General features: G+C 45.0%; 1 protein-coding gene across 5 annotated transcripts in view; it reads left to right on the top strand.

Moving 5' to 3' along the window:
- The first annotated feature begins 9,260 nt into the window (after positions 1-9,260).
- Positions 9,261-11,382, top strand: part of CLUAP1 (clusterin associated protein 1) — a 43,976-nt gene continuing 41,854 nt past the window's right edge. The window contains exon 1 of one of the 5 annotated variants that reach the window (XM_060285494.2): positions 9,261-9,826. In XM_060285494.2, the coding sequence (XP_060141477.1) occupies positions 9,805-9,826 (22 nt within the window). In that variant the 5' untranslated portion in view covers positions 9,261-9,804. The remainder of the gene's footprint in view (positions 9,827-11,382) is intronic. The other 4 variants (XM_060285493.2, XM_060285496.2, XM_060285495.2 and 1 more) reach the window with 4 other exon arrangements.

Here is an 11,382-nt window from a genome sequence, read left to right as displayed (position 1 = left end):
AGAGAAAAAAATTAATTCACACTAAAAAAAACTATTTGAGCTAATCAAACTATCAGAACTAATAAGATTCAGCAAAGTCTCAGGATACAAGATCAACATGCAAAATTAACTGTATTTCTATACAGTAGCAAAGAGCAAAAAAAATAAAACAGGAATAAAATTAACCATGGAGGTACAAGACAACACTGAAAACTAGAAAACATTGCTGGGAAAAAAAACCTTAAATAAATGGAAAAAGATCCTGTTCATGGTTTGAAGACTTAATATTGTTAAGACAACAGTCCTTCCCAAAGTGATCTATAGATTCAATGCAATTCTTATCAAAATCTCAATGGCCTTGTAGGCAGAAACAGGAAAACTGATCCTAAAATTCATGTGGAATTACAAGGGAGCCCAAAAGCCAAAAACAATCTTAAAAAGTTTGAAGACTCAAGATTTCCGATTTCAAAACTTATTGCAAAGAATGCTACAGTAACCATAACTGTGGAACTGGTATAAGGCTAGACATCCAGACTAATGGAATAGAATAGAGAGCCCAGAATAATTTCATACATCTCTGGACAATTTATTTTCAACAGATCGCCAAGACTATTCCATAGGGAAAATAATAGTCTCTTCAACAAATGGTGCTGGGACAACTAGATGTTCAAAAGATACAAATGAAGAATGAAGCTGGACCCCTACCTCACACCATATACAAAAATTAACTCAAAGAAAACTCTTTGAAGAAATCCTCATCACCATGGATTTGGTAATGGATTCTTAGATATGACAACAAAAGCACAAGCAACAAAAGAAAAAATAGGTAAATTGGACTTCATAAAAGTTGAAAACTTTTGTGTTGCAAAAGACAATGTCAAGGGCTTCCCTGGTGGCGCAGTGGTTGAGAGTCCGCCTGCCAATGCAGGGGACAGGGTTCGTGCCCCGGTCCGGGAAGATCCCACATGCCGCGGAGCGGCTGGGCCCGTGAGCTATGGCCGCTGAGCCTGCGCGTCCGGAGCCTGTTGCTCCGCAACGGGAGAGGCCACAACAGTGGGAGGCCCGCGTACCGCAAAAAAAAAAAAAAAAGACAATGTCAAGAAGTGAAAAGACAGCCTACAGAATGAGAGAAAACATTTGCAAATCATATATCTGATTAGAGTGTAGTATCTAGAACACATAAAGAGCTCTTAGAAGTCAACAACAAAAAGACAAACAACCCAATTTAAAAATGGGTGAAGAACTTGAATAGATATTTCCCCAGAGAAGATATACAAAGAGTCAACAAGCACATGAAAACATGTTCAATGTATTTAGTCATTAGAGAAATGCAAATTTAAACCACAGTGAGGGACTTCCCTGGTGGCGCAGTGGTTAAGAATCTGCCTGCCAATGCAGGGGACACAGGTTCGAGCCCTCGTCCAGGAGGATCCCACATGCCGTGGAGCAACTAGGCCTGTGTGCCACAACTACTGAGCCTGCACTCTGGAGCCCACGAACCACAACTGCTGAGCCCAAGTGCAACAACTACTGAGGCCCACCCGCCTAGAGCCTGTGCTGCGTGACAAAGATAAGCCACTGTAATGAGGGGCCCATGCACTACAACAAAGAGCAGCCCCCACTCGCCACAACTAGAGAAAGCCTGTGTGTAGCAACGAAGACCCAATGCAGCCAAAAATAAATATTTTTAAAAATTATAAAAAGTAAACCACAGTGAGACACTACTTCTCACACATGAGGCTGGCTATAATTTAAAAAACCAACCAAACAACCCCCCAGAAGATAAGTGTTAATGAGGATGTAGAGAAATTGAAACCTGCTTATACTGCTGGTGGGAATGGAAGGTGGTGCAGCCACTAGGGAGAACAGCTTGGCAGTTCCTCAACAAGTTAAACATAGAACTACCATATGACCTAGCAATTTCACTCCTAGGTATATACCCAAAAGAGTTGAAAACAGGGCTTCCCTGGTGGCGCAGTGGTTGAGAGTCTGCCTGCCGATGCAGGGTACGCAGGTTCGTGCCCCGGTCCAGGAAGATCCCACATGCCATGGAGCGGCTAGGCCCGTGAGCCATGGCCGCTGAGCCTGCGTGTCTGGAGCCTGTGCTCCGCAATGGGAGAGGCCACAACAGTGAGAGGCCCGCGTACCGCAAAAAAAAAGAAAAAAAAAAAGTTGAAAACGGGTATTTAAATAAATACTTGTACACAAATATTTATAACAGCATTATTTATAGTAACCAAAGAGTAGAAACAACCCAGAAGTCCATCAGCTAATGGATGGATAAACAAATTGTAGTCTGTCCATACAGGGAAATATTATTCAGCTGTAAAAATAATGAAGTACTGATACACAGGGCAACATGGATGAACCTCAGAAACATAATGCTCAGTGGTAGAAGCCAGATGCAAAATGCCACACATTTTATGATTCTATTTATACGAAATATGCAGAATGAATAAATCCAAAGTGACAGAAAGCAGGTTAGTGATTACCAGGGGTTATGGGGAAGGAGAAATGGGGAGAGGCTGCTTAGTTGGTATGACATTTCTTTTGGGGGTGATTAAAATATTTTGGAACTAAATAGAGATGGTGGTTGAACATTTCAAATGTATTTAATGCTACCGAATTGTACACTTATAAGGGCAAATTTTATGTTATGTATATTTTATCACAATAAAAATAAGTAAATGACCAGCACCACTTAAAACTATCAAGGTCATCAAAAACAAGGAAAGTTTGAGGAACTGTCACAGTCTAGAGAAACCTAAGAAGACATGATGACTAAATGTAATGCTGTGTCCTGAATCAAATCATAGAACAGGAAAAGGACAGTAGGTTAGAAATGAGGAAATCTGAACTTTAGTTAATAATAATGTATCAGTATTGGTTCATCAGGCAAATGCACCATACTAATGTAAGATGTTAACAATGGCGGGGGTGAGGGAGAGATGGAATATACAGGAACTCTGTACTATCTTTGAAACTCCTTTGAAAGTCTAAAACTGTTCTAAAATCAAAAGTCCATTGAAGGGCTTCCCTGGTGGCACAGTGGTTAAGAATCTGCCTGCCAATGCAGGGGACACGGGTTCGAGCCCTGGTCTGGGAAGATCCCACATGCTGCGGAGCTGCTAAGCCTGTGTGCCACAACTACTGAGCCTGCGCCCTAGAGCCCGCAAGCCACAACTACTAAAGCCCACGTGCCTACGGCCTGTCCTCCACAACAAGAGAAGCCACTGCAATGAGAAGCCCGCGCACCACAACAAAGAGTAGCCCCTACTCGCCGCAACTAGAGAAAACCCGCATGCCTCAACGAAGACCCAACGCAGCCAAAAATAAATAAAATTAATTTATTTTTTAAAAAAATTATCGAAGGGCTTCCCTGGTGGCGCAGTGGTTGAGAGTCCGCCTGCCGATGCAGGGGACACGGGTTCGTGCCCTGGTCCAGGAGGATCCCACATGCTGCGGAGCGGCTGGGCCCGTGAGCCATGGCCGCTGAGCCTGCGCGTCCGGAGCCTGTGCTCCGCAATGGGAGAGGCCACAACAGCGAGAGCCCCGTGTACAGCAAAAAAAAAAAAAAAAAAAAAAAAATTATTGAAAAAGAAAAAAAGTTAAACATTCACTTGCCTTATGACTCTGTGTCATTCATAGGTATTTATTCAAGAGAAAAGAAAGCATATGTGTCTTTATAAGGATTTCTACATGAATGTTCATACCAGCTTTATTTGTACTAGCCCCAAACTGGAAATGCCCAGAACAGGTGATGTGTAAATAAACTGTGGTGTATCCATACAATGGATATACAACTCAGCAGTAAAAAGGGATGAATTACCGATACAGGCTACAACCTGGATGAGTCTCAAAATAATTATGCCAAGTAAAAGATGCCAGACAAAAAGGAGAATATGTTGTGTGATCCCATTTATATAAAACCCGAGAAATACACCTGTGTACAGTGACAGAAAGCAGAGGAATGGTTGCCTGGGGTAGAGGGAGTGGCAGGAGGTAGACATTACAAAGGGGTGGGACACAGGAAAACAGGTGGCAGATGTGTTCTCTATCTTGATTGTGGGGATGGTTTCTTGTGTGTATACACTTGTCAAAGCTTATTAAATTGCACACTTTAAATATGTGCATTTTATCTTATGTTAAAAAGCTGTTAAAAAATGTAAAAACCGAGGGAGGAAGCTCGGTGCTCCCTCCATGCCCTGCCAGCTACAGTGGTTGTCAAGTGCTGTCTGCCCATCACAGCCTCCACTGTGTGTGTCAGGCATCACAACCTCCACTGTGACATTGAAGAATCTAAGTCCCCCAGAGGTTGAGTAACTTCCCAAGTCACAAAGCTGACTGCTTTAGAGACTGCACTAGGTGCCCTGTGCACACCAGTTTGCCCTAACTTACACCAGATCTGGTGGACTTCAGGCAGCCTGTTGTGTCAGCTCTGAACTGGGCATCACAGCCAGCACAGAGCATGGGAGGAGGGCAGGGGACGTGGCCTTTCCTGAAAGACCTTTCACTTCACTGGGGTGAGGCATTGTACTCCGACTCACTCATTCAGTCTCAACATGTATGTTCTGAGAGCCTGTGTAGTGCCAGATACTATTGTAGACTTGGGGAGAGAGTTGAGTAGGACAGAGAAGGTATCTGTTTCCACAGTGCATACATGTCCAGATCAGAGACACAGAAGAGAAGCAAGCGAGATGTTTCCAGGTCATACTACGAAGAAAATAAAAGAAGGTGATATGACAGGGAGGGGGCTGGGAAGGGTCTGCTTTGGTGCAGATGGTCCAAGAGGCCTCTTCACAAAGACCTGAAGAACTTGGGAAGAGCACTCCGGACAGAGTGAACTACTTGTGCAAAGGCCAGAAAGCAGGAAGAAGGTGGGCGTGTTCAACAGGAAGCCAGGGAGGGGAGATGGAGGGAAGGGAGCAGAGGAGGCACAGCAGGCACAGCTCAGAGGGCTGAGTTTTCTTTGAACAGTGATGGGAAGCCATTGGATAGTTTTTTTTTTTAAGCTTTTTTGTTTTTAGTCATGCTTAGTGATATAATATTTTATTTTATTCTATTCTATTCGCCATGCCACGCGTCTTGTGGGATCTTAGTTCCCCGACTAGGGATAGAACCTGGGCCCCAGGTTCGACAGGGCAGTGAAAGCGCCCAGTCCTAACCACTGGACCCCCAGGGAATTCCCAAGAGATACAATTTTAGATGTGGTAAAATTAACCCTTTTTAGTGCACAGATCTATGAGTTTTGACAAACGGCTACTGTCATGTAATTACCACCACAATCAAGATATAGAACAGTTTCATCACCCCCAAAATTATTTTGCACCCAACTCTTCCTGGCAATCACTGATTTATGTTTCTATATTTTCATCTCATTCTGATTGTCACATAAATGGAATCATACAGTATGAAGCCTTTTTTTAAAATAAATTTATTTTATTTATCATTTTTGGATGCGTTGGGTCTTCGTTGCTGCGTGCAGGCTTTCTCTAGTTGCGGCGAGTGGGGGCTACTCTTCGTTGCGGTGTGCGGGCTTCTCATTGCGGTGGCTTCTCTTCTTGCGGAGCATGGGCTCTGGGCATGCGGGCTTCAGTAGTTGTGGCTTGCGGTCTCTAGAGCGCAGGCTCAGTAGCTGTGGCGCACGGGCTTAAGTGCTCCGCGGCATGTGGAATCTTCCCGGACCAGGGCTAGAACCCATGTCCCCTGCATTGGCAGGCGGATTCTTAACCAGTGCACCACCAGGGAAGCCCTTTTTAAATATCTTTATTGGAGTGTAATTGCTTTACAATGTTGTGTTGGTTTCTGCTGTACAACAAAGTGAATGTATACATATATCGCCATATCCCCTCCCTCTTGAGCCTCCCTCCCACCCTCCCTATCCCACTCCTCTAGGTCGTCACAAAGCATCGAGCTGATCTCGCTGTGGCATGCAGCAGCTTCCCACTAGCCATCCGTTTTACATTTGGTAGTGTATATATGTCAGTGCTACTCTCTCACTTTGTTCTAGCTTCCCCTCCTCCCACTGTGTCCTCAAGTCCTTGTACGAAGCCTTTTGAGTCTGGCTTCTTCCAGTTAGCATAAGACATTGGAGATTCATCATTGTCCTTGCGTATTTTAGCTCTTTGCTTTTTTAAAATTGCTGAGTGGTAATCCATTGTGTGAATGTACCACAATGTGTTTATCCATTGATAAGTTGAGGGGCACTTGAGTGGTTTCCAGTTTGGGGCAATTATAAAGCTGCTCTCAACATTTATGTATAAGTTTTATGTGAACGTAAGTTTTTATTTCTCTTGGGCAGATACCTGGGAGAGAGACTGCTGAGCTGTACGTTGTATATGTTTAACTTTATTAAGAAACTACCAACTGTTTTTTCAAAGTGGATGTACCGTTTCATATTCTCACCAATAGTGTATGAAAGCCCAATTTGCTCCACATCCTTTCAAGTCCTTGGCACTGTCAGGGTTTTTGTGGTTTTTTGTTGTTTTAGCTATTCTAATAATTGTGTAGTGATATCTTGTGGTTTAATATGCATTTCTCTAATGACTAATAATCTTGAGCATCTTTTCCTTACTATTTGTAATGAAATAAAATTCATATTTTAAGGCAAGACAAGAAGATTTAAACATAAATTTTTTTCTGCCCATTTGGGCCTCCTCTCTCCCCTGTAGTGTGCATTGTGTATCTATATTATGCATTAACCAGACCTCCCCAGCAGCAGAAATACCTGCTCAGCCATAAAGCTCAGTTTTTCTTCTTTTGATGCCAGTTATATAACTCCTTAGAAAACATTCCTTTCTCAATCTTGTAAGGGGTCATGATGCAGATATCTTTGGTGAACTTTGTGTGCAATGCCAATATAACATTTCCCTTAAAGATAGCGATTGGTGCAGAACACACTGGGTCAGATGATCTGGGGAGATACTGGGCCACACCTAATGGAAGTTCTTAGCTTAAATACCTACTTAGGACCTTATTAATGTTACTTGTATTCTGTCTATTTTGCAAGATTATAGTTTCTTGTATTACTGAATATGTGACTGAGCCTCTGATGAAAATGACTAGGCTACTTGAAACAATTGATCAAATATACAGTTCTATAACATTGAAGATTTTTTTCTTTTTTTGGCCACACCACGTGGCTTGCAGGATCTTAGTTCCCTGACCAGGGACTGAATCCAGGCCCTTGGCGGTGAAAGCGCAGAGTCCCAACCACCGGACCACTAGGGAAGTTCCAAGATTGATGATATTAATAGTGTAACTCTAGATACGGGAAGAAGCAGTAAGAGAGAAGCATTTCCTGGACCATAAAAGACTAGAAAGACAGGCAACGTGGTCCAGAGGCTTTTGGCTACTGTTAACAGTCCAGTGATAGCACATTGCGTGGCCTATCAATGAAATCCTTGCTTGACCTGGGTATGAGCATTCCTAGAGCTGTGGGACAAACTGGTCATGAAATGCTTCCTAAACCGTGGTAGAAATTAAGATGGAAAAGGAGGAGATTGTAAAACAAAGAATGTTGCTCACCATCCAATTCTACAAGAATTGAGTCATTAGTCACTACAGTCACTGATTTACAACACACCCTGAAAGAAATTCAGGGCCAGTATCAGGATGAGGCATTTTGTGCTCTGGGAAAACTGGCAGAACTAGCTCTCAGATATTTTCGGGAGAAAATTTTATGAACTCAGTTTCTTGCATCTTCCCATACTTAGAAAAGCACTACAGGGCTTCCCTGGTGGCGCAGTGGTTGAGAGTCCGCCTGCCGATGCAGGGGACACGGGTTCGTGCCCCGGTCTGGGAAGATCCCACATGCCGCGGAGTGGCTGGGCCCGTGAGCCATGGCCGCTGAGCCTGTGCGTGCGGAGCCTGTGCTCCACAACGGGAGAGGCCACAACAGTGAGAGGCCCGCGTACCGCAAAAAAAAAAAAAAAAAAAAAGAAAAGAAAAGCACTACAACCATTAACTAAGATATCTGCTCCTCGTGAATAGCAGTAACCTTCTACCAAGATGTATGCTTGACTGCACCTACCCCTTAGTCAAAATCACTACATACTAGCCTCCCCCTTTCCTCTTTGGAACATCCTCAGAGCTTTCTGAAAGACTGTCTCCCTGATTATAATCCTCAGGCTGGCCCGAATAAACTATGCATTTCTTAGATTGACTATTGATTAATTTTTTTTGTTGACATTTGCCACATCTTCCCTTGTGAAGTATCTGTTTTAAGTTTTTTGTCTACTTTCTTGTCTTTAATTTTTTTGAAACAATTTTTGACTGGGCCGTGTGGCATGCAGGATCTTAGTTCCTGAACCAGGAATGGAACCCATACTGCCTGCAGTGGAAGCTTGGAGTCTTAACCACTGGACCACCAGGGAAGTTCCTTTTTCTACTTTCTAACTGGATGGGTTTTTTTTACTGAGTTTTGAGAGTGTTATGTATTTTGGATAGAAGGCTTTTTATCAGATGTGTTTTGTGAATTTATTTTTCTAGACTCTGGATTATCTTTTCATGTTCTTAGTGTATTGAAGAGCAGTTTTAAATTTTGATGAGGTGCAATTTATCAAAAAACATTTTTTAAGAGGATGATACTTTTGGTATATCTAAGAACTCTTGTTTAACCCAGTCAGAAAGTTTTCCCCATAAGTTTTCTTCTGGAAAAGTTATATTCGGTTGGCCAAAAAGTTCATTCCGGTTTTTATGTGCGATATTAACGAACTTTTTGGCTAACCCAATAGTTTTTAGGTTTTACTCTTAGGCAAGGGTGGAGGTTCATTTACTTGCATTTCCAACTGTTCCAAAACCATTTGCTGAAAGATTATTCTTTCTCCACTAAAGGGCTTTACCATCTTTGTTCTAATGACCACGTATATGTGGGTCTATTTCGGGACTCTCTTTGAGGTCCTGTGCCTTTATGTGTCTGTTACTTCGCCAAAACCAATGCAGGGGCGGAGGGCGTCCCGCGGGTGTAGTCCCTCGTCTTCGCCTACCCTTCTGGGCTCAGCTCACTTCGCCTCCCCAGCCCTTGCTGTCACCTATCCCCAACCGTGGCAGCCCAGTAGAGAAGACTCCCAAGTTAGATCACAGCTCATCTGGCCACATGTTGGGCGCGGTCCTCACCCCGGAGCCGCCCCCTCCCTCCACCAGGAGCAACTACAGCTCCAGCTGCCAGAGTTCACGGTTGCCAGGACAACCGCCGGCGCGCGAACACCCGGGTCAGTTTCCGGCCTGTTGTGAAGAGCGAGACGGCTGCGCACGCGCAGATGGCTGTCGGGCCTGCTCTCGCCGCCCCGCGGTCAGCGCCTACCTGCGACTCGCAATCTGTGGCCTCAACTGCTTCACGCTGCAGGCGCTTCTTGCGGGTTTCGGACGCGGGCGCGGCCAGCCATTTTACACATGCCAGAGAGAAGTGTGCTGGGCACAGGACACAGGCTGGAGACCCGGCTTCGTGATATTATGTACATTCTTTCTAGAGGAGTTTAGGAGGAAATGAGAAGTAGTACGTAGGGTGCCTCGCACAGCGTCAGGCACTTAGTAGGTCCTCAGGACATGTCAGCCAGTGCCAAACGTCTGCAAACTGTGTAAAGTGGGCCCGGCCGCCAGGCGGGGCGGGACCCCACGCCCCCTCCCTCAGCGTCGCGGGACGTCCCCTGCCGGCTGCCCTTTCTCTGGTGCGCATGGAGCATGCGCACACAGCCCGGCCGTTTCGCCTCCAGTCCTGTTTGGCCCCGGCTGCGCGCCGTAGAGGGCTCCGTGCATTGCCATAGAAACCCATGAGTGCTGAGGGGCAAGCGGCGGAGACTCCGGGATCCTGAGGACCAGGGCGCAATGTCTTTCCGGGACCTCCGCAGTAAGGCAACCCTGACCCCTGTGACCTGCGGTCCTCCCGAGACTCGGGGCTCCGGCCCGCCGGGTTGCCTGTCTGAGCCCCGCTGAGGCTCTCGCGCTGGAGCCCCCTCCCGGGCCTCTGCGGCTCGGGGGCGCCCCTGGCCCGCCGCCCCCCAGGCTGAGCGCCCCAGCCCTGTCTCAGCCCTTTCTGCGATGATGGGAGGTTGTGTATGTGTATGCGGCTAGTGCGGCTGAGGAACCGAAGCTTTAATTTTATTTAACTTTAATTGACTTATGGGTCTGTTCGCTACTGTATTGGAAAACGCAGAGACCGTTTTTGAGTTGGGTTAGCTTAGAGCTCCGGGAAACGAACAACAACCGAGGAGGGGGCTGGTGAATAATAATTGAGGCTTCCGTTTTTTCGAGTTTTTATGATCTGCCAGGTAGTTACTGTCTTATGTGTGTTCATCGTTTCATTGACTTCTCTGAACAACTGTGCACCTGTGTTTAGAGATGAGGAACTGGGCAGAGAGAGGTCAGGTCAGGGGACACAGGTGGTAAGAGCTGGCGCTGAAGTGTGAAATCAGGGTGTCTAACCTCCAAAGCTTGCATCTTTTCTAAAGGGGTTGGTGAGGAGAAGGGAATCCAAGTGCCTTTGCTAGGAGGGTGGGGTAATGGAAGAATGGGGAAAAGAGAATTAGTTACTACTACTTTGGGGGACACCTGTTACACACCAAACATTTTACATTCAATATCTTATTTTAGTCCTCACTGTAACAGTAAGGTGGTTTGTATAAGTTTCTGGATGAAATACTTTGAGGCAGAGAGGTAAAGTAGTTTGCTTTAGGTCACACAGCTAGAACTGGGTGGAAACGAGGATCAAAAGGTAGGACTGTGTGAAGGAATCTCTTGCCTTTTATACGCTTTCATTTTCTGAATCTGAAGCAGTTCAGCCAACTGGCTCCACCTGCGTAGGTGTAGCAGGTGATTGCCGATTTGGTGTGATCTGAGGGGCCTCTTTAAGGCCAATTTTCTAACAATTGCTGGTGCCTGAAATTTCCCCATTAAAGATTACTCCTTTCAGTTGTGAATTGCTCTTTTTTCTATAATGGAAATATATAGGAAGAGGCATCACATTTTATTGATGCCTATTAGCACTATTGTGTGAATCTGTGCCCTCTGGGAGTTGGAGGTTCTTGGTGACCTTGTGTTGTAGAGACAAGTTTCTCCTTCCTCATAGTTGAGGGAGGCCAGCCTTGTGCTAGGGGATGTTGAATGGAGTTGTGTTGGTTAAAGTGTAGAAGAAGGGGATTTCTGAGCATTTTGACCTTAAATGAATGCTGTACATTATGCAATTCATGGTAAGATTCTTATTCAGATTGTCTCCATTTTAACAGTAATACTGTAGAATTAACAGAACTGCACTGCTACTTAGCGGCAAGAAGTGTTTAGGGCTTACTGTGTGATGGGAAGGCTGCTGCTTTATTTTCCATTGCTCTATTTAAATATCCCCCAAAACAGCAACAGAGGCCCTCTGCTTCTCTTTCCTCTGCTTATGCTTTCTCTTCTGTTGTCTTG

The sequence above is a fragment of the Globicephala melas genome, chromosome 15, assembly GCF_963455315.2.
Source record: "Globicephala melas chromosome 15, mGloMel1.2, whole genome shotgun sequence".
Classification (NCBI taxonomy): domain Eukaryota; kingdom Metazoa; phylum Chordata; class Mammalia; order Artiodactyla; family Delphinidae; genus Globicephala; species Globicephala melas.
Note: the sequence above shows the minus strand (reverse complement) of the source record. Positions and strands in the feature narration are given on the sequence as shown.